This window comes from Colossoma macropomum, unplaced genomic scaffold, assembly GCF_904425465.1.
Source record: "Colossoma macropomum unplaced genomic scaffold, Colossoma_macropomum, whole genome shotgun sequence".
Lineage (NCBI taxonomy): Eukaryota > Metazoa > Chordata > Actinopteri > Characiformes > Serrasalmidae > Colossoma > Colossoma macropomum.
In genome coordinates, this window is record NW_023494788.1 from 31,800,429 (window position 1) to 31,823,555 (window position 23,127).

Below are 23,127 nucleotides of genomic sequence, written 5' to 3' on the forward strand. Positions count from 1 at the left end.
AAGCTATGGCAGAGGGCATCAAACACAAGCACAAACAACAAAATGGTATATAAAAACATGTAATAGTGATCCTGCCCTGTTAATTATCCCCATTGAGAAATAACTTTCCAAACTTTCCATAAAGTTTCCAACATATGAGTGTGTGTGTGTGTTTAGGTATGTACAGAAAAAAAGAAAGGCTCAACGAACAACTGATTACCATTTAGAGATCTTACAGCATTTTATCAGTGTGTCCATCCTTTGTCTTTATTACAGGTGCTTGTAAACACCTCCAAAGTACAGTCTTAGGTTATATTTTCTGATTCTCTCAATCCAGTTAATCCTTATGAATTTGGACTCATCAGTCCATAAAACCTCACTCCACATCTGCGATGTCTACTTTGTGTTCCTATAGCATGAAGTTGTTTTCTGACAGTAGAAGGATGGACAGAAACACCTGTGATTTTTTTTTAGGTGGACAAATTTCCTTTTTGACATGAAATTAAATTGAAAGGGTGGTCTCTGACAGTCTTGAAGAAGTCGTTACTTATCACTACTAAAATTCACGGAAATTTGTTGTAAATCTGTGGTTTATCGTATTCGTATTCATGAATATGTCAAAAGATCAATGTTAGACTTTTTTTTTAAACCCCTCATGGATACCTATTAACTGAGGCCATTCTAAAAATGCTTACTGGCATCTATCTCTGTGTTCTGTCTACTAAAAGGCCTATACTGGTTCACAAGGTTTCATTTTGGTGTCTTGTGTTTGGACTTTGATGATCATGATTTGTAGACACTCCTTTAGCTTTCAGCGCTTTCAGTCCATAGAAAACAACATGTAATATGAGTAATATGAAAAGCTGATTATCTTATTTACAAATAATGGTACAATTAATTTGAATATATTAACATTTTGCACCTATCATTCAAAAACTACTGAAGAAATAAATCGTTTATGCGAAAATGAAACTAACTTTACCACTCATTAGATTTCTCTCTTTTTTCATGTTTCAGAACTGTTAATTCAGAACTGTTAATGTTAATTCAGCATTCAAATCTGGCAGGTTCATAAAAGTTAGACTTTTAGACAGTTAACTGTTGTATTTTATGGATCAACAATGAGAATAAAAGAGCTTAGTGCCAGATCAAGTCAGTTTGCTGTTGTAGAATCAGTAGTTGTGTAAAATTCAGAGTAAATTAGCCTGGCGAAATGCAGCAACTTGACATTTCTTTGACTCCACAAGTGGACGGAAGACATCTGGAGGGATGTTGAGTCATGCCATGTGGATAGTCACCCACAGCTCCATGGTATATGTAGATGCAGGATCTTGGGTGCGACTGGACTTCTCCACTACATCCCACAAATGCTCATTTGGGCACATGTCAAGCAAACGTGTAGGCCACGCCATTCTTCAGAACTCTCCAGAATGCTCCTTGAAGCATTTATGGACAATGTGGGCCCGATGGCATGGTATATTATCCTGCTGGAATATCTCACTAAATAAAGTCCATGAAGGGCTGCAAATGGTCACCAAGCAGTGAAACATAGTGGTCACCTGTCAATGACATGTTTAGGTGGACCAGTGGACCCAATCCATGCCATGAGAACACACCCCACACCAGTATGGAGCCACCACCAGCCTGCACAGTGCCTTGTTGACAACTGGGGTCCATGGCTTCATGGGGTCTGCACCATACACGGCCCTTACCATCAGCCCGAAACAATTAGTAATGTGACTCATCAGACTATGCCACGTTTCCAGTCCTCTAGTGTCCAGTTAGCAACCTCATAAGCCCAGGTGAGGCGCTGTATCCGGTGTTGTGGTGTTAACAGATCCACTCTGGTGGGTCTTCTGATCCCATATCCCATGGAAGCTAAAGAAAACTGCACTGACCTGTGGGATATGTGTGTGGAGCCTCCTGCATTGAATGTGGATGTGATTTCTGCCAGAGTTGCTTGTCTCTTCACACAGACAATTCTAGCCAGACACCAGTCATGATCATTAAGCACCCATGGGTGAACACTGCGCTGTCCACTGTGAGCGGTAATGCCTTCTGTGACATATTCCCAGTACACTTGTGACTCTGTGGATTAAGGAATGTTAAATGCCTGCACAACTTCGGAAATGGAATGTCCCATACGTTTGACACCCACTGTCATGCCTTGTTCAAACTCTGATAATTCATGTCGCTTTGCCATGAGCATGCTGGATAATGTTCAGCCTTACTCACAAGATAACACACGATAAAACATACTGGGTACCACAGGACACAATAGAGGTGATTTTTTTTGAAAGCCCCATTCATTCTTGCCATACAGAAGTCGAGCTTAGATAATAATTCCTAATATAGACATAATGTCGACTACAGAATGATGCACAACTACAGTGGTTAATTTCAATCAAATTCCAGTCTCTTCTACATGGTTAGCTAGATATCCATTCATCAACTCTTATGGAAATAAGAATTAGTGAGTTTCAAAATTAGTTGGAATGCACATCTCTAGTATCTATCTTGTCTCTGTATAAAAATATATACTAGGCAGCTGTAGCCTGTTCTCTTCTCGTCAGGACAAGATTGTCGCATTCTGATTAGTGCTTGAAAATGCATCATTGTGTGGCATGGAACCATTTAGCCATGTGAGCTGCTGTTCCTACTTTTAAAGAGAAACTTAATGCAAAATGGCTAGAAATTTTCATTTGATGTAAAACTATCACTATTTTATATTACTACCTCTTAGAACAGAGGTTCCCATAAACAATTATGGACAATATAGTGAATCCATTAATTTATATTGATGTGAGCCAGGTAGGTATAAACGTTTCACACAGAAACCCATCTGCACTGCCGGCATTGTGTATTAGACCACCTGATCACAGTAGTCTGATCTCAGATTTCTAATCTCAAAGAATCTAGAACACAAAACTCTGCAGTCTGATTCACAACTCAAAAGTAACACATGTACCTTGATGATCAGAGAATGTAGACAGCAAAGGAGCCTCTCTAACTGACAACGCTGATGAAAAGAGGAAAAAAGTGATGACTTCTGCTGATGTGCAGCTGTTAAAGACAGAGAACTCAGGGAACCTTGCATTGATAGGAAAGAACTGTCAGCAACAGTCTGCCAATGCCAAACAAAAGAGCTTTGATGTGAAAGCTTCTGAGAGAAATAAAAGCACTTCTGTGCATTTAGACTTTTTCCAGAGTTCTTCAGCAGATTTTCTCCTGAGTAATGACTGTACAAAAGACTTGCTCCCAGTCCCAGACAGCCACAGCAGTTTAGTTTTCCCTGCTTTAACAAAAACACTGCAACTAATTAGAAGTTCATTTTCAAGATGGGCATCTCACAAATAAGCATGTTTAGACCGGAAAAGTATTTTGCCGAGTACTATATTCAAGAATCCAAATATAGTTAATATAGTTAACTTGAGGTTGTAAACAAATGCTCCATGAATGGGTAAACTTTAATTGTATGTATTTATTTACCACAAGCACCAACTAATTTGCATCTCAAAGATCTGAAAGCACATTGAAGGACATTGTGGCATTTCTGATTAATTTCTGTAACCTACTTTTGAAATCTATTTGTTACATTTTTTTATACATTTTTATATTTTGCTTATAAATATTGTTTTAAAATATATTTTATTTTAAAACATGTTAAAAACAGATTAATATTGAAACATATGTAAGCAATTGTAAATGTAAAATTTGCCATGCATCTTTTCTTGCTTAGAGTAGATGAAATTTTTAAGTTCTGAAGCATGAATAAAGAAAACTGAACCTACTTAGCTGTGAAACCTCTTTAGCTCTCATTTCACAGATTAGTCTGAACTTTAGAAAATAATTAATTTCCTTTGATATTATCACAGCGTTCTATCCGATTTCATGATTTTAACACCATGGACAACATGCTAAAGCACATATTGAAAAATATTAAACACACTTCATATCACTTAGATGTAATCCTCATTCATTGATTATAACAAATTGTAATCTTATACCAAAGTTGCCAATGTACAGTTGCACACACAAATTTGGGCACCCCTTGACAATTTGCATATTTTGTTCTCCAAAATGTGCTGTGTAAGTGGTCTTCAATTCTTTCAGTAAATACAGTAGGCCTATATTTTCAAAAAGTTTGCCAATTCCACAGTTGAAAACAATCTTTTAAAAAGACTTTCCAAAGTTTCCATTGTTTTCTCTGTTGTTAGTTGTTAGTTAGTTTCTAGTCACCAGCCTGCAGCTTTTAGTTTACAACTAGAAATTCAAATACTGCTCAAGGCAATGTTGACTTCAGTTATGCGCATTATATTATATATGTAGGTGGGTGATAAATGAAAAGACAAGGCTGAAATAAATCAAACTTTATTTAAGATAAATGGCATGATGTGCACTAAGCTGATTTCACTGATGTAGTGGTGCAATTATGCAAGTATACAGCCTATGCTCATCTCTGAAAATATGTACTGCTGATTTACTGTATAAACAACTAAACATAGCAAGACATTTGTTTATGTGTATATTTAGAGCAAAGACTTCATTTGTCTATTTTTCATCTTTTTTCCTTGGTTTTGCCTGATCTGTGCCTTGTGGATCCACATGCTAGTCAGGCATTTTCTCAATCTTTAAATATTTTGATGAGTTTTCATCTGATAAACTTGATAAATAAAAACATTTCTGTAAAATAACAATGTTAGTTTTATAGCATTATATTGCTTTATAGTTTAATGTATTGTGTTTATACTGACATCCTTTTAATGCAAGACTTCTAGGCTATGTTTAGGTCCGTTAGTTACAGACTATATTGGGAAATTATGTGTGTTCATGATGTGTGGTTAAACGCCCTTTGAGTTTGGTGGTCTGTATGTGCCTCCTTCTAAAGGTGTGTTCAATAAAAAGCACTTCTTATAGCAGATCATGGCTACCTGTGGCTGTGTTTCTTCTTATGCTAATGCTACACTGGTGTCAGAGCTGGGATAGTGCCCCCCCACCCGATGCTGTGGAGGAGAACAGTGCTACTCTGAACCCAAACACAGATGGCATAAGGAGCAGAGCCTGGTGAAAGACCGTGACAACGGGGATGACACTGGTGCGCACCACAGGGAACTTGGCCTAGCGAGACTTGACAGTACGGCAAGACTGGAGGCTGGAGCAGGCATGGGACAGCCCGACGATGTGGCTGGCACAAGAAGGCTTGGCGACAGAGTCAATGCTGTGAGGCATGATGGTGGGGACGGCCCGTGAGACTATCAAAGATTTCCGCATGGGAGCATTGTGACATCATAATTGGTCAAAATATTGCATTATTGGGTTTCATTACCTTTCTGACCAAGTTTAGTGCACATTTTTAGTAATTTTTGGATTTACTTTACTGGAAGATTATTACTACCATATTACTACCTTATTAGGTTCATTCACTACCAGTCAGCTGGTAGAGGAACCCATAGTTTTTGAGTGAGCACAAAGTTTGAAGAGTCAGAGAACTTATTATGCCCTGGAGTTAGCTGACAATTCTTAATGACCTGCCTAATCAGTCCTAATAAGCCAAGTAAAGTGTGTATTTTATTTATTTATTTATTTTCTATTTTTAAAGCCAAATAGAAAGTAGCAGTGTATTAACATCTGCAAAAAATATTTAAACATTTTTTTACAATAGTTTGCTGCAGATTTCTTGCCGGGGTGCCAAAACTATTGCATGCAACAGTACATTTCACACTTACATCGACACAGCGTCTGTTGCATGAGGAATAGCTGTGGTGATGTGGTAAGAGGAAGAGTCAGGGGAAGGTAAAAGCCACAGAATATTTTACATGATATCTGGACCACTTTCGTACACATGCAAGAAAGGTTTCCCACTGTGTCTCTCACGCAAGGACTTTTACACTTGATAAGTCTACTGAAGAGTGAAGTAAGCAGGTACATTGCAGTGCTATCAGTAACATGATACTGATGGAGATGCAAGAGAAACACATCTAATTAAATCTAGCAATTAACAGTTGAACTAGTTGTGTTTTAGCAAATCACCAAATCTGTTGGACACCAGCCCACTGGAACTGGAAAGAGCTCTGGTCTAGACCTTTTAAAACAAACCAATCATAAAGACTTTCAATGAGTCTGTTAGCAATATAGCAATACACACACACACACACACACACACACGCACACACACACACACACACACACACTGTGAATTGTGGGACCATTCCATAGACTTCCATTCATTACCCAAACTTTAACCATAAATACTACTAGCCTAACCCTAACCATTAACCTTAACCTTAAACTTATCCTTACCTTTTAATTTTAATAATTTATGACGTGGGACCACAAGCTGGTAAATCATTACATTTTTAGGAAGAAAAGTCCCCACAACGTGAGTGAATAAACAGGTTTTGGTCCCCAGAACGTGGCATAAACCTGGTAAACACGTACGTATAGATAGATAGATAGATAGATAGATAGATCGTAGCATGGTTCAGGTGAGGTTCTTCTTTGTAATAAATCACATCTGCTTTAGCAATCAAGTTTCAGGGTTTTTTCACCTTTCTTCACTGTTTTTTGAATGGCTGAGTAGATTTGCTCACCTCATGCCGTTTTTTTCAGACACCACTCCAGATTTCCCAGCAGCCTCAGCAGGCAGTGTTCTTGTCTTACAGCACTTGGATAACTGATGTGAAACGCACGCGCGCTCAGCCTCCTTCATCTCAACATCCCCACTTTTCAACTGTGCTGAACAAGAAACCAGTCACTACACGCAAGAATCACTTTGTGGGGTTTTTGTTTGTCTGTTTTTGTTTTCTGGGCGGATGAGAACTTACTGTGTGGAGAGGGAAATAATCCAGAATGTCGCCGCTGTCTCAGAAGCTGAAAGTTGAGCGCTCCTCGAGTTCGCCAGCGCCGTTGGTTCGCGTGAAAGCGCACGGCGCGGCGATATGATGGATTGTGATGGGAACTGCTTTTTTCCTTCCGCCGGGAATCGGAGCCGTTCTGAAACGCCTCGCGCCTCAGCTGCTGTGACCTCAGCGCTGGCCAGCGTGCTCATCTTCACCATCGTGGTGGACATACTCGGGAACGTCTTGGTCATCCTCTCTGTGTTTAGGAACAAGAAGCTCAGGAATGCAGGTGAGGAAAACACGCGAGTTTCAAAAGCTGCCTCCACTCACTTCATAGTAACAATAAACCAACCGTTGTATCAACTTATTACGCTATATTTCCAGTCATATTAAACTCAGCATATACGGACTTTGTTGCCTCAAATTAAAATGCAGCTGCAATATGTCAGCATATTTCAGTATCATTTAAATAGCCGTTTTGCTTCTTTTCAATATATTTATCCAAAAATTGTAGAATTTTCTTAGGAAGGTCAACTTTATCATCACAGCTTTATTATAATTCTAGAAGCCGGCTAGACTAATCGAACTGAAATGCACCAGCCTTCGCGTAGCCTGTTTATGTGCATTGTTCAAAGTAGATGCTGGTCAATCTTAAATTACAATGTTATTGTGTGAAGCTTCAGTGTGGCACATCAGCGAGATCATCAATACATTTTTACGCCCCTGAGAAGTTCAGATTGTGAGTAAGAACATGAACTAATATATAATAGACACTGTGGGGCAGATATATCCGTGTGCTTTATTTTCATTTTGTACAGGCCAGTTTGTTACAATGAATCTAGGATTATACATTTATAAACAACATGTATTCAGATGTTATTAAACACACTATAGTTTACATTACACAAAGAGTGGAGGAAGTCATACAAGATATTAACTTACAGTGTATAACGCTTTAGCAGAGCTGCAGACATTTGTTAGGTTTCAAGCAATTACTGAATTGACCAATTTTTAGCCAGCTTGGCACCGTACAATTCTGTTTTACAGAGCATAACTTAAATAGTGCTGAAATCAGAGACTGTGGTCAGGCAGTCAGCAGTTTCCCAGTCACCGAATAAAAAATCGTAAGGATCAGGACTTTATGTATGGTGCATGCATATATTCTAGATTCTAGATGTACACAGGCCTGGTGTTTTAGGCATAAGGAATGAATGGGTATTTTTTGATTAGTGGATAGCTAAGTGCAATGGACCTAACTGACCCTTTTATTCATTATATTCACATAAGCATGTTTGAGCTTTCATGCGTTCAGGACTCAGCCATGCAGAACATAAGCCAAATTATCCCCACAATTCTTCACCCATGAAGAAGGAATGTGCACATTATGGTGACTTTTTGTAAGGTCAGGAGTTGCCTAATGGCCTGACTGCATGATTTAACATTTCAGGCTCCTCATCATCGAACAGAGAGTTTGACAGAGATTTTCATTTTAAGCTTTCAGTGAAGAGATAAAATAAACAGTGGACAGATGCTGCAGACATTTGGCTACTTCTCTGGCTTCCTGGTGTCCCTGTCTTTTGGGCTTTAGTTATGTTGTTCATCTGGACTATTTCGCTGTCTGTATCTCTCTCTCTCTCTCTCTCTCTCTCTCTCTCTCTCTCTCTCTCTCTCTCTCTCTCTCTCTCTACCCAAAAGAATAACTGTGAGGACATTGTAAAATGTGTATTGCTATTTTTTTTCTTTTTCTTTTTGGTTAGACATGAAATGAGATCTAGAGGAGCTCAAAGCATAACATGACTTAAAAATGGGCATGTACACCATCATTATATTTGGCTATGAAAAAAGTGTGTAATGAAGTATTTTATTCCAAAACACATAATAGACTACTTCCAAGAAGTTCTTTTATTTCATGATATACGTTGCTGAGAGTGGGCTTTACACATACAGGAAATAGTAATGCTATATTAAGCTGAATACCACCTTTATTGTACATTATACCATCTTATGCATCAGCTGTTACTGGCTGGGATGTAATTGAATACAAGAATTGAGAATGTGTAAACAGAAATGAAGTATTTGTATTTAGTCCAAGTTACATTTTGTGCAATTGCTGAGCATTCACTACAATGTTTAACTTTGGATCAGGGGTGATATCCCAACAACATTCAAGTATTAATCTTCTTATAATCCATGAAATGAATCTGTTGTTTAGTGTCACCAGTGCACTTCAGCAGATGCAAAATTTAAGGTGTGAAATGAGTGCAGACCAGCTAAGTGTGAATGTTGGTATGCTTGTCAACAGGGAGGATGCCCAAGAAGATATGACATCATATCTACTAAAGCTTGCATGAAATGAAATGAAAATCCTTTAATCCATGCTGCAAAGAAAGCTTGCGTCATGGAACAATTGCACAATTGAATGGCCTCTTCATAAACAAGCACAATTGAACTGGCAAGATGTCCATGTTTACAGCGCAAAGTATATGGACGTTTCTACCAAATTCAAGACCAAACTCCGATCCCATGGTAGTCTAAAGTCCAAGTCAGTTTAAAGTCTGAAATGTGATTTTAGGTCTGAATTTAAACAAACTCATTTGGTATATATATATATATATATATATATATATATATATATATACACTCTAAGTACTCTAAATATATTTTAATGTATATATCTATGTTTAGACCCCACCAGAATTCTGCAACTTTCTCTTGGAGTCCTGACAATTTTTAGAATTGCCAGCTTATGACTGTTTTATGCTAAATATTTTATCATAAAACTAAGAGAAAAAGGCAATTACTTAGCAATGGCTCTGAGATTAGGCCATAAAAATGACATATCCAGGTCACCCCCTTTTCTTTAAAGAATGACACGAGATAGTATATTATATACATAAGATATTATGATATTTCAAGTAAGTAAAAGATATTAAAATGGCAAACAACATTTAAACAAAGAGAAATAGCCAAATAAATGTTAATTTATCAGTTGAAGAAGCTGAGCATCCTCAGTCACTAATTTAGCTGCCACAAAGAGAAATGGAGAGACAAACAGAGGTAGCAAGCAAGCAAATTGGTTGTAAATGACCATAAATGTATATTACTCCAGTATATAAAAACAGAAATAACTCACAAAGTCATAAATCCTGAATGAGATTTATGTTCACCAATCATTTTTACTCGCAATGGAATTGAACTTGCACCACTACGATAGCAATGGTATATGAGCATTGCTTTCCATTCAGTAAAGCAGTTAATCTATGAAAACTAAACAAAGATTTTGTAAGACTTTCATCTAGAACTTACTTCTGTATCAGTACTGCTGTCTGGGTAAGCAGAAATCCAGTCAGGCTCATCTATGTCCTTATCTGACATAACATTTGCAGCAGACCTGTCTCTTGGCCTCTTTGAAATGTCAATCTTAGAAATGTATAAATTTATAAAACTGCTGTTACAGATTAAAAACTGGAATATTTTGATTAAAATGTTTAAAATTAACGAACATATTTAAAATTATGGATAACCACAAGATGTAAATATTGTTTTTAAAGATGATATTGAGAACGGGTGGTGTTCAGAAACACCACCAAGTGTTTGAAGCCTGTAAAATGTTGTTCAGGTCAGCCCTAAATGGTAGAGATGGCATGCTGTTCTTTTTCTTTCCCAGTACCGATATTAAAACCTTGAGTATCATCAATACCTTCACCGATCCCATACTTTATCATTAAAAAATGACTGAGCTTTAAAATGAGCTAATTGAGTTAAAGCACTTCACTTAAGACCAGCATCTAAAAGTAGACTATCATGCTGACACTCTACCCAAATGCAAACACAGTTTGAGGTATTGCAAGCTAGATATGTTACAGGATTGGATCAGATTCACTGTTTTTTTTTCTCTAATAAATTAATGAACATTTTATGCTCATTCATATATAGACACAAAAATGATACCTGGTATTAGTGTTTGAATTGGTATTGCTCCTTAAAACAAAACAACAAAACAAAACAAAACAACGTACTGCCTTGAAAAAAGTAAGTTATTTAACAGGTTTGAGCTGAAATAACTTCATATGTGAGTTAAAGTACTTTATATTTTTCAGTAATCCACATATCTACAGTAAGTAAAGTTACCTTAAACAACCCAGTCTTTTTAAACAGTTTCAAATGAGCTGGCAGTGCTCTACTTTTTAGAGTTCTGTTTACTCTCAGTTACATCTCAGTCAGGTTAACTTGAATCAGCCTAATTGGGTTATGCTCTCATTCAATTGCGTAATGAACAATTAGCCAGCTGTATATCCTATATATTGCCTTATCCACTTCTTTGTACAGTAATGAAGAAATGGATAAAACAAGAGTCACCCATTTCTGTGGACTCAAATGACTTTTAATAATTTTCCATTCTGTTCAGAAACTGTTTGGGGACTGGTACACACCAACTGATAGTATGTATGGTGACAAGCTGAACTGATAAAACTGAATACAAAACACCATTGTAGTGAGAATTAACAAAAAACACATTTAACATTTTACCTAGGAATATGCTATGAGTCAAAAAATAACATTATAAAAAGATAACTAATTCAAAAGTAGAACAAAAATGCTGGGACGCTTTTTAGGCTGCTGGAACAGTTTTGTGCAAAAAGAGTTGTTACATTTTACAGTTTATAATAAACTGGAACAATGTGCTATAAATCCATATTACTAGGATGAACTACTGAATGCGCATAGATGCTTATAGTCAAAGAAAAAATAAATCAGACAGTTATGTCATGTCCTCTGACCTCAAAAGCATGCTCAGAGATGCCAAATCACTGACCTAATCATACTGAGTCACTAATTAACAATGCCCACTTCATTTTCATGTCTCAGAATTCAGCCAATACAGCAAGAACATTCACAAAATTGTAAGTAAGTTTGATCCAGCCGTTGTTTCCACACATAAAATGCGACAGGAAAAAACCAGAAAGTCTCCTGAGTCCAGCCAAGCCAAGCTGTTTCTGTTCTTATAACAAAACCCCTGGAAGATAGAGACTAACTGCCTGTTCCAATTAGAAAAGCACTGATACTTAATGGATTACATAACTACCACCATCCTTTGTTCTAAACAATGCAAACTGACACTGGGAATAAGCATTGTTTAAAGGAAAATGTTTTGGAAGAGACAGAGTGGACATCAATCAAATTCAGTTTAAGTTTTAGCTGGATTTTGCGCTTTCCAGGTAACGCTTACCAGGTAATTGAATGGCGAAATATGTCAGAGGCAATATTAAACCCCTGGACACCCGCGGTTTCACAGAGGCATGTTATTCTGCCAGTTTGACAAATGCAATCTGACAGGTCTTCCTTCACGGAAAAACCACCGATGAACAGCAGCATGTTTTTTTATCAGCCAGCAGGGAAAAAAAATTCTATAGCTCAGTAGGGAACTGCTTCACTAGGTTTTACAGTGACCAGACCCTTGATAAAGATTAACAAAAAAGGCGGTGAAAAAAATGTATTTGTTTATTAGCTTGTTCTTGTGCTGAAAATATGAGAAAAATCTAACCTTTCAATGAGGCACAAAAAACCCCATAAAAAAACATTTTTCTCAAAGACACGTGCCATATTGACACCCCTGCATTTAGTGCATCATCACTTTCTCAAAATAACAGCACCGAGTCTTCAACAAAACATCCAAAATCTTTCCAGAGGCTTCAGAGTCTTTGTTTCATACCAAGTTGTAACCCAGTTAAGTGAACTCCAGATGTTCAGAGTTCAGATTTTGCTTCTTTTGTTTGGACCTGGAGCCTGAGACTAATGTTGCTTTCAAACACTACTCAGTAGTCAACCAAACAGCCCAAATAATTTCAGTAAAAATACATCCTTAAAACTTCTCTCAGTGTGCTTAAACTACATCCAGATCTTCCTTAAGGTCATGCAGATTTGCTGATGTGGTTTAGAGCACAGTATGACTTGTATGACTTCACTGCTACAGGCAGTCATTTCAGACAACACCAGAGCTGGTATTCACAAAGCAGGACTTGGATCAGATTCCTCCATATTTATAACGGTCATTGCCACAATTACTGATTTTAGATCAGCACTCCTACTCCTGAGGTGGTTTGTGAATACAGATTCTGATGTCTAAAATGGCTGCCAGCAGTTTTGTTCACTTTCATCGTTCACAGGAAGTCATACTGTGTCCTGAACCACATCAACATGTCAGCGTGTTCTTAATTAAGACCTGGATATGGTTTGAACAGGTTGACAGAAGTTTTGGTGATGTATTTTTACAGAAACAATTTGGGCCATTTAGGTGATCATTGCATTTTTTTTTTCTGAAACACCTTCATCAATGCCCTAATGGTGGATATGGATGAAGGTGTGAAGCTATTTTTTATGGTCATTACTTACGCTATAGAGGCCAACATCATTATGTCTCACAACATTATGTCTCATTACATTTGTGTATTTTGTAATCTTCCCTATGTGGATAGATGACGAAGGGTGATTGGCCTGCAAATAATTTTTTATTTGTACCCCAGTGAAACAGATATGAATGAACACTGATGAGATTGTAAAAACTCAAGTGTACTTGATAAAGGTAAATCATGTTTCATATATGTCAATTAACAGAGGAGATGATTAACTGTATCAAAGGCGGCATTGAGGTCAAGGGACAGTAGGTTGTTAGGGGTTCAGATAAGTGTGTAGGAAAATTGCCAAACGGGGGACGTCAATAATGATTCTATGAATGGCAATTTCAGTATTGTGTGATGAGTAGAAACCTGATGGAAAGGGCTCATAAAATGTCATGGTGGAGGTTGAGTGGCTACTGATCTCCGTGGAATCTCAGAAATAGGGGCAATTGCTAGTCTAGATCTTAGTTTTTTTGTAGTAGTTTTGAAAAGGAGAGGGGCAGAATCAGAAGAAATTTTTGAGATTTTACTTGCATGAAATATATGAATAATAGAGGACCGGAAGACTTTGATAAGAATGGCTGAACAGCTTTATCAGGTTAGCAAGTGCATTTCTTTGATTTTGTGATTGTCCCATACACTCCTAAATATAAAGGTTCCTAAATGGTTCTTAGCTTGGATGCACTGGCATAGGACCCGGATGGGATATTGGTAACATTTGCATTTTATCCCACCCAAAAAATTTAACCGTGGGGGGAAAAAAAAAATATTTTGAAAGTGCGACCCAGGGGGTAGCACACTTCTGTAGCAAAGGAGACAACCTTTCCATTTCATGCTATGTTGTGTGTTGCATGGCGCTGGGCCTTTTTAGCCTTTTTTAAGACTTATGAGGTGCATGCTCAAAAGTAAAGAGCTTTTGCTTTAAAAAAAATCATGCTTTGTTTGAATACCCTACAGTCACCAGCTTCACTGGCCTTAGCTTTTGCCTCATTGGAGCGCTTGTTTAGTAGTGAAGTTAGCTTTCATCAGCTTTGAACTTGAAGTCAGTAACAGAAGCAGAACAAATAGTAACGAGCATACAGGTTGAGGTAGCATGTGGGGCGACCATACAAAGCTGTGCTGTACTACTTTACTGTACAGCAAAGAGTGGGCTGATCAACAAATGCAGGACCCAGACCTGCGGCCAGTGACGCAGTGGGTGAGCACACTTCGCTGTCTCCAACAGAGTTTCTACTGGGGACAGCTGAGGTGGAATGTAGGTGTAACTTGTGTACTGCACCCAAAAAGCAGTCCTGAGCTTAGTTGCAGCAGTTTCCAGTGGGCGAACCCATGCAGCCGGTTGGACTCAACATAGTAGGGTCATTTCCACGCACTGCTGGGAAAAATTGGTTAGTGTTGTCTGCCATGGATTATTTCAGCATATGGCCAGAGGCCAGGCCAAGAGGCTGAGACTGTTGTCAATGCCTTGGTTGATGGGATGTTCAGTAGGTTTGGGGCTCCTCAGTCCTTCCATAGTGACCAGGGGCACAACTTCGTATCCAGGGTGTTAACTGCCATGTGCTGGGTTAGTGGAAAGGTTCAACCACATTCTGGCAGAGCAGCTAGTCTTACACCACGCACCAGCATGAATGGGACAAACACTTGCCCCTGGTCCTCATGGCGTGCCGTCCTGCAGTCCAAGATTTAATCCCTACTAATGCTGGGGAGGGAAATCAGGACCCTTGCGGACCTAGCTTTTGGTCACCCCCAGACACCCTACCAGAACCAGCAAGCCCAGAGTACGCCCAGCAGCTCCAAGATTGCATAGACACAGCACATGCACATGCTAGGAAGCAACTGCTCAGTTCCAGCATGCAACAGAAAAGGAACTATGATTTGCATGCTCATGGGTGGCACTTCGCAATAGGGGAGCCTGTATAGGTCTAAAGCCCAAAGAGAAAGAAGGGCAGGTGCCCTAAATTAGACAGCCCCTTGGTATAACCATTCCGGATCCTAGAAAGGTTAGGAGAATTTGTGTACAGAGTGCTGCTCCCACAGCACATTGACAAGCTGACCCCTTACAGGGGCTGCACCAGACCCCACAGGGAGACCACATTGGGGAAGAGCTATTCCCCTGCAGCAGCACCGGAGCAGTCAGGTGCATTGTCCAACCCAGGCAGAGCAGGTGATGGAGCACAGGGAACCTCCGCCAAACTGGATTCCCCTTCCAATGCATCCCTTCAACCCCAGTCAGTGTACACTACTGGACGCAGCCTCACTGGCTATTTTGTTTGGCCTGAACATTTACCTTTCTGACTTAAGTGAATGCAGTGTCATTAGCCTCACCATTAGCTTGGGAATTCACAGGAAACAGTGAACTTCACTGCATAAAACGAGTTTTTCCAGAATATTTAGATGTTCTGAGTTGTACACATGAGATAGTAATGTAATGACAGTAATGTTACACAGACAGTAATGTTACATATCGGCCTGATTTTAGCCACAGAGAATAATGAGGCTGAAGTCAGCTTCCTATTCACCAACTTCTTGTTTGAATACCCGTTCCACCTTAAATGGTGCAGCAGTTACATTATGGCGCTAATATCTTTCGTACCATTTAAGTGGAATGAGAAAGTTTAAAAAACAATATGATTCTGCTTTGGGGCTCAGAACTGGTTTGTAACACTGCGTAGACTTTATTTCTTTGTACCTCAACCTGCTGGTGCTTTACCGACATGTCGCATAGCAGCCAGGTCTCAGCACACTAAAATGAAAATACTGCGCTCACTTAAACAGTGCATAACTACTGCAAATTTTGAAATATACAAAAATATTTAAAAAACTCCACTCTAAAATAAGCACACATGACTGTATACTAAATTCAAATTATTCAAATCATTCAATTATTCAAAGTTCAGAACGTTTTATTGTTATTATTATTTTTAGCAGTTGCAGTCTTGAAATCAGGGGGTGCTGCAGCACCCTCAGCACCCCCACTTCCTGTGTTCCTGATCAGGTATGTTAGATTTGGGCTGGAACTGAATTCTGTAGGAAGATAGATCTCCAGAAGCATGGTTGGTGATCACTGTTCCATGAAATTGCTTTGTGAAACCTTTTAGGCTCTTATTTTTACAAGTGTATTTGTACTGAGTCAGGAGTGAACCAAAAACTGGAGTGAAAAGAATGAATGTAGAAACCTAACAGAGGTGGTATTTGAACATAAGAATGATGTGAGAGGAGAAGGAGGTGAAAGGAAAAGTTAAAAAATTATTATGCTTTTGTCTTGAAAATAATGAAGGAAAAAGTTGCACAGATCTGTAAAATTGGTGAGAGTTGAGGATATGGGCTTTAAGAGCTTATTAGTGGTAGTGACAAGTGTCTGGGGTTTATCACTGCATTCTGGTATGATGTAGTAGCATTGAGGTCCCTGCCCTGCAGTATGTGATTTGTGAATAACTAAAAGTTCACTCTGAGTCATTTTTTCTTGTACAGTACAGAGTTCAGGGAGAGGAGTGGATGAAGAGCATCAGCTTCATTTTCTATGGGACAAGTTGTTCATTTTTAGAGCACTTGACATTATGCTGTAGTAATTTGTCATTAAATCATCTGCAGTGAGTAGGGGGTCAAAGAAGAAGGTTGTAGCACTTTCCAAAATGTTTTGGAGGGAACATGACATGAACCTTTCATCTTTCCCTTATAAAGAGCAACTTTGTGACTTTTTGGTGGTTTTCTGAGCACTTACAATATTTTGTCTGATGTGTTGGAGGTTTTCTTGTGTTTTTTTAGATATGGGGATATTGAGGTAGGATTATACAAGCCTCTGGTCTGATATGACTGAATCTGCACATTCATTGAAGTGCAATATGGCCTGATCAAATGAGGACTTTGGGTGGAAAGTTATTTCAACTCATAGGCAGGCCTGTATTACATTTACAATTATGGTATTTGGCAGATGCTCTTATCCAGAATGACCTACATTTTAATCATTTTACAGAGGTAAGCAAATATTGCATTAAGAGTCTTATCCAAGGACTTATTGGTATAACCTGGCTTGGGAAACAAACCCCAACAAACTGCAGAAAATCAAATTTTGTCAGTAATCCATGATGTACATGTAACATAAAACTCAAACGTCATGCTGCAGCTTTTTTAAACATTAAGCCACTTCAGTGAAAAATATGAATATACATCATCTAGAAGATGAAAAATTTCAATTCTTTTTTTCGTCAAGCATGCAGTTGGTTTCAGCATCACTCCAAAAGTGTTTTGTTGGCATCTGCTGTGGTAAACACCTCTTGCTATTTTTCCGGGACAGTAATCTCTTTTTGTACATGCCCAGACTGCGAAAAATGAAAGAAATCAGAGTAAGGGTATACATGCACTGAAAAACTTATTTTGATGTTATGATGTCCCTTATGGAAAAATAGATGCTCAAATACAAATTCAGGGAAAGATTATTGTTTGGCCTGCTTCACCTATAATCGGTGAGCTTCTATCTTTGGTATTTTTAACTAAAGATACAGCCCTGGTCTGCCTCAGGGTGGTGCTGTACTAAACTGGTTCAACCAGTTGGTCCCTCATAGCCTAACAACTGTTACTATGCCCAGGAGAAAGAATTAATTGCTGTTCATTTCTTAAACAGAAGACAAAAGACGTGTAAGATCTAAGTTAATGTGTGGAAGAGCACATTACCAAACTAGAGAAGATCCTTTCCAGAAGAACAACTGTTGAACCAAATGCATTAAATGCATGTAAATGCACTCATTGTAAGCAACTCTGTTTTCTAGTTTTGTTAAAAGATTGTTATTTATAATGTCCTTCCTTTCTTGTCTTTTTTCATGGTTCTACATGTTTGACCTTCTCCAGAGGTGTGATTAGGATAATAGTAAAATGAGCAAAAGGGTGATGTTAGATGCAGTCAGGGGTTCATTTGGAATTGAGGAGGTGAAGAGCTTCACTTCTTTCATTATTCCTTGGCAGGGGCAGATCCAGGGGTGAGGCCACAGGGACACTGACCCCAGAAGGAATCACTCATCACTTTCAAGCATATTGTGGTTTTCGGTGTAGTTTTGAATGGTGAATATACCTCTCAGGTGAAATGTGTAGATTAAAAGAGTTTGATGAGTGCTGCTGGACAGTATTAATTTGCTTTAATGGTACTGATAAATGGAATGTTGGTGTTTCTTGAGCAGTTGATTTCATTTTCACCTATATAATATCTTATTTCAGTAGCTTTAGAACAGTAATTTAAAAAAAAAGGATGTGTAAATTGTTGTTTGCAACCAAAAAATCAGGTACTTAGTTGTAACTCAATGAACTGAATCATTCTACAGCAGAGGTCCCCTGTCCTTGTCCTAGAGAGCTACCACCAGACAGATTAGCTCCAGCCCTTAGACAGACAGGTGTGTTAGGGTACCTTGCAGGGTAAAAGAGCTCCAAGACCAGGATCAGGCACCCCTATTCTACAGCAATAACCTGTTTCCTTGTGATTTATTCTCAGAGTGCACCATAATACTTCCTTTTTGTTTAAAATCACTAAAATCTTTAATTAACTAAAATATATTGTGTATGTTGGAAAGTTTTAGAATTAAACATAATTTCAAAGATCTAGGTTAAAAAACTCTAGCCTCTAGCCTGTTTGCGTAATTTTAAAAATTGCCAGAAGAAGAGGACGAGGGTGCATCACTTCACCAAGTCACATAAATGTGTAAAAAAGACTGAGGACTGTTCAAGGGATTTCCTGTCAGTGTGGTTTATCATCTCAAAGAGATAAATGTATCTTATGAAGATTTCATGGGAAATGATTTATTTTTCCATCAAATTATTATAGTTCCAGACCTCTGCTCTGCTTGATGTTTACATAAACCAAAGCTCTTTGGTGTGCTCTGGCCCACTTTGAGTCTAGGATGTAGAGAAAATCCAAACTCCCCTTGAAACTATGGATAATCTAAAAGGACAGACCTTCATTAACATAAGCATATTTTCCAGTTGCTCTTACTATTATTCTGCTGGTAGGCATACTCATGGGACCCCATGGTGACCTGGGTCATAGGTAAAACAGCCTTGTTAATAAAATTTGAAAAAAAAAATTTTCTAAAAAGATGATGGTGATGATTTTTATTAAGATTTGGAGTCCATTCATTCACAGGAGAAAAATCCAAAAATGGATGTAATTTAGGAGTGTTGCTACTCTCACTACAAGTGGGTACCCTTGAACTATCAGGGCAAGGACAAGGACAAATGAATCTCTTCTGAGAAACTTCTGCTGTATGTGGCTGGTCATACAAGATGGAAAAAAATGAGAAATGTAAAACTTTTAAGAAATATTTTTATATGCAAAGCACCTAATAGACCTCAATGGCTTGGAACTCACTCTCACTCACGTTTAGGGGGCTGAAGATTCTCCACAAGGGTGCATTAGCAGTCAAGGAGATTTTGGTGCTTCTCAAGAGTGATGCTTTGCATCAACTACACTGTGTGTCCAGTGCACCAAGCCTTTTGCCACATGCACAAGCCTAAACATGCAATTTTGGGGCCAGTGCCATTTTGTCTCTCATCCATATGCATTTGGGAAAGGGACACATAAAACAGGATAGCATAAAAAGTAGGCATTACATATGCCACTGATTACTTAATCTGTTTACTTAATCTGTTTGATTTACTTTGAGCAACTTCTGAAAACGTATTCTTCTAAAAACATTCAGGTATCAAAAGACCTGTTATAAGAGACCTCTTTTAACAATGGCAGCAGGCATGGCGGTTAGACAGAAGCATGTGCCTTGAGCACTTTGCTGAAATAATGTTTACCTTCATAATAGCATGTAAAAAAATATAAAAAGTAACATAAAGTAAATAAGAATGGAAATTAGAATGATCAAAACAGTAGATTTAAATAAGAAGAAATTAATCATTAAATTAAAAATCTAATTAAAAATGTAGTGCCAATATGCATGCACAGTCGTATTATCATTTCACAAAAATCTTTTTTTAGCTGCAGTGAAATAGTAAAATTTGGCAGGAAAGAACTTTATAAACTCTTCTAACTCTTCATAAATGATCACTCATTTTTTGTTTCGTCTCCTGTTTTATTTGTGTCTCCATACATGTGCCTTTTAAACCCTGTACCTAATGAGCAATTAGTAGTGTGTGTTTGTGTGATAAGCTACAGTCTTAGTAAATCGAACATTAAATTCAGGCGCATTTTGGGTACCTCGCAGAGCACATTTTGCTCTGCACCAGCACTTGTACAGACATCTAGCGCTGTTTGTCCTTGTTTCCTGTGTGAAAAGAAGGAACATTGATTTGTGATCAGTCATATGTATGTTGCTGTAGAATTCATAAATAATCTTAACTCTGTCTCAACAGGTAATATTTTTGTTGTTAGTCTGTCGGTGGCAGACTTGGTGGTTGCTGTGTATCCCTACCCCCTGGTCCTCATGGCAATCTTTTACAATGACTGGACCATGGGAGATTTTCACTGCCAGGTGAGCGGCTTCATCATGGGCCTCAGCGTCATCGGCTCCATCTTCAACATCACAGCCATCGCCATCAACCGTTACTGCTACATCTGCCACAGCCTTCATTATGACCGACTCTACAGCCTCAAGAACACATGCTGCTACTTATGTATTACCTGGGTTCTCACAGCCATTGCCACTGTGCCCAACTTTTTCGTGGGCTCCCTTCAGTATGATCCCCGTGTCTTCTCCTGCACTTTTTCCCAGACAGTTAGTTCCTATTATACAATATCAGTGGTCGTGGTCCATTTCCTCATACCTCTCCTTGTGGTCTCTTTCTGCTACATGAGGATCTGGGTGTTGGTGATCCAAGTGAAACGTCGAGTCAAGCCAGGACTCAGGCTAAAAATAAAACCTAACGACTTGAGGAACTTTTTGACCATGTTTATGGTTTTTGTGCTCTTTGCCGTGTGCTGGGCCCCTCTCAACTTCATTGGGTTGACTGTGGCGATCAACCCTGTGAGGATGGCTCCCAGTATCCCAGAATGGTTGTTTGTCACGAGCTACTTTATGGCATATTTCAACAGTTGCCTCAATGCAATCATCTATGGACTCCTGAACCAAAACTTCCGCAAAGAATATAAAACCATCCTCCTGTCACTGTGCACCCCCCGGATGTTTCTCATGGAAACCTCCAGATGTGCCACAGAGGGGCTCAAAAGTAAACCATCGCCTGCAGTAACAAATAATAACTTGGCAGAGATTAATTTGTGAATTAGTGAATCATTGAATATAAACATTTTAAAAGTCTTCACAAACATTGTGTAATCTTAAGATATTCCACATCATTTGTTACAATATTATATGAGCAGTTTATACACAAAGAAGATGGCTTAATTTAAGTTGTGTTATATGTTATTTTCACATTTGGATTGCCTCAAGTATAGAATTGTGCCCCAATTACTGTGCAAAAGTCAGCACACAATATGTTGTGAAACTTCACTATTGTCACTATGTAACATATTCATATACAACCTTGTAAAAATGTTTAATTGAAGTTGAATAATTTACTATAGATTTCAAAAATTTCTCATGTACATCAAAAGCACAAATATTTTTCACCATGTGTGCCTTCATTGAAGAATAGTCGTGAAACCTTTCAGGAAGCACAACAATTCATACAATTAGAATGAATCCAAAGCACATTAAGAAAAACACAATAATGTCTGAAGAAATAAAATAGCACTTGGGTTTTACAAAACATATTAAAGGGAATCAAGAAGAATAGGTAAAGCCCACCTTATGCCCACATTCAGAAGTTTAAATAAGAAGGTAAATGGAAGCCTGTGGTAAACTAAATGCGTAAGAAAACCTCTGTCTGTTTTGCCAAACAAGATTTTTTCTTGTTTTGTGTGCATCTATAAGGTGCACAAACACTTTAAGATGACGTTTAGTCTACGATCAGGTCAAAAGACAGTTCATCCTTCTCTACAGGACATGATTTAAATTACTCTCAGACTGCTTCTTCATGGTGCTTTATGAAGAGCATCAGGGACACTGGATGTTAACACAATTACCATAATTGAGGTCAGGCAAGAGAACATATTTTGAATGCTCTATGTTTGCTGCTGGACATTCATTTGTGTATGACTCAACTTTTGCACAAATAAACCAACAAATAAAACAGTATCTTCATATCTCGCAATGCCATGTGTTGAAAATGGTATCATAAGTATACATCAAATACATACTCTTTTATTTTTTACATGCTCTCAGTTCATCCTGTATTAGAGAGGGAATTTGCAATGATAAGCATATTTGTGATTTAGAATGACAATGCCTCTTGGCAGAGATAGCATCTTTCTTTCTTCTTCAAAGAATTCAATTCCACGATTGGGGTGCCATTTAGCCCTTGTAACTCTAAAAAATGAAATTTAATTTTTGTATCATTGTTCAACAAATGCATTTAACCTTTAAAAATGTGTTAACGCTTATCGCTGAAACAATATCTTAGTTTTACAAGGATTCTTTGTTAACAGTACCTTGAATGAGTTACAAGGTTGAAAGTAACAGGGTTACGTTTTTAGCATTGATTTAGCAAATACACCGATTATGTTTAACTTGTGTCCATGCTAATAGCATGAGGACATACAATTGTAGTGATTTACAGTATCATTGAAAATGAAGCAAAACAGAATAAGAGAGTTTACTTTTTTTCTTCCCATGATCTTTTGTAAATCAGGATAATGCAGCATGTTGTTGAACATGTGACTTCTGGAATTTTCCAGATATTTTTATAGGGGTAAATATGTTCAGGTAACAGGCTTGAGTAAATGTTGTTGGACACAACTAACATACATTTTCAGAGCCTATAATAGATAACTCATTGAAAAGGATGGGATGTCAAATGGAATTACAAAGTGATGCAAAAATAATAAGATTTTGAAGTATTTGAATGATTATGTATAGATAACA

General features: G+C 38.1%; 1 protein-coding gene across 1 annotated transcript; it reads left to right on the top strand.

Annotated features, from left to right (window-relative positions):
* The first annotated feature begins 6,917 nt into the window (after positions 1-6,917).
* LOC118806331 (melatonin receptor type 1C-like) lies at positions 6,918-21,426 on the top strand. The gene is made up of 2 exons (XM_036567743.1): positions 6,918-7,107; positions 20,561-21,426. The coding sequence occupies exons 1-2, from the start codon at positions 6,918-6,920 to the stop codon at positions 21,424-21,426; spliced, it is 1,056 nt and encodes a 351-aa protein (XP_036423636.1).
* Positions 21,427-23,127: the final 1,701 nt, after the last annotated feature.

Excerpts from the sequence above, each read along its gene's own strand:
- LOC118806331 (XM_036567743.1), top strand. The coding sequence starts at position 6,918 with ATGATGGATTGTGATGGGAACTGCTTTTTTCCTTCCGCCGGGAATCGG. Across the intron at positions 7,108-20,560 it reads CAAGAAGCTCAGGAATGCAG|GTAATATTTTTGTTGTTAGT; the intron begins GTGAGGAAAACA and ends CTGTCTCAACAG.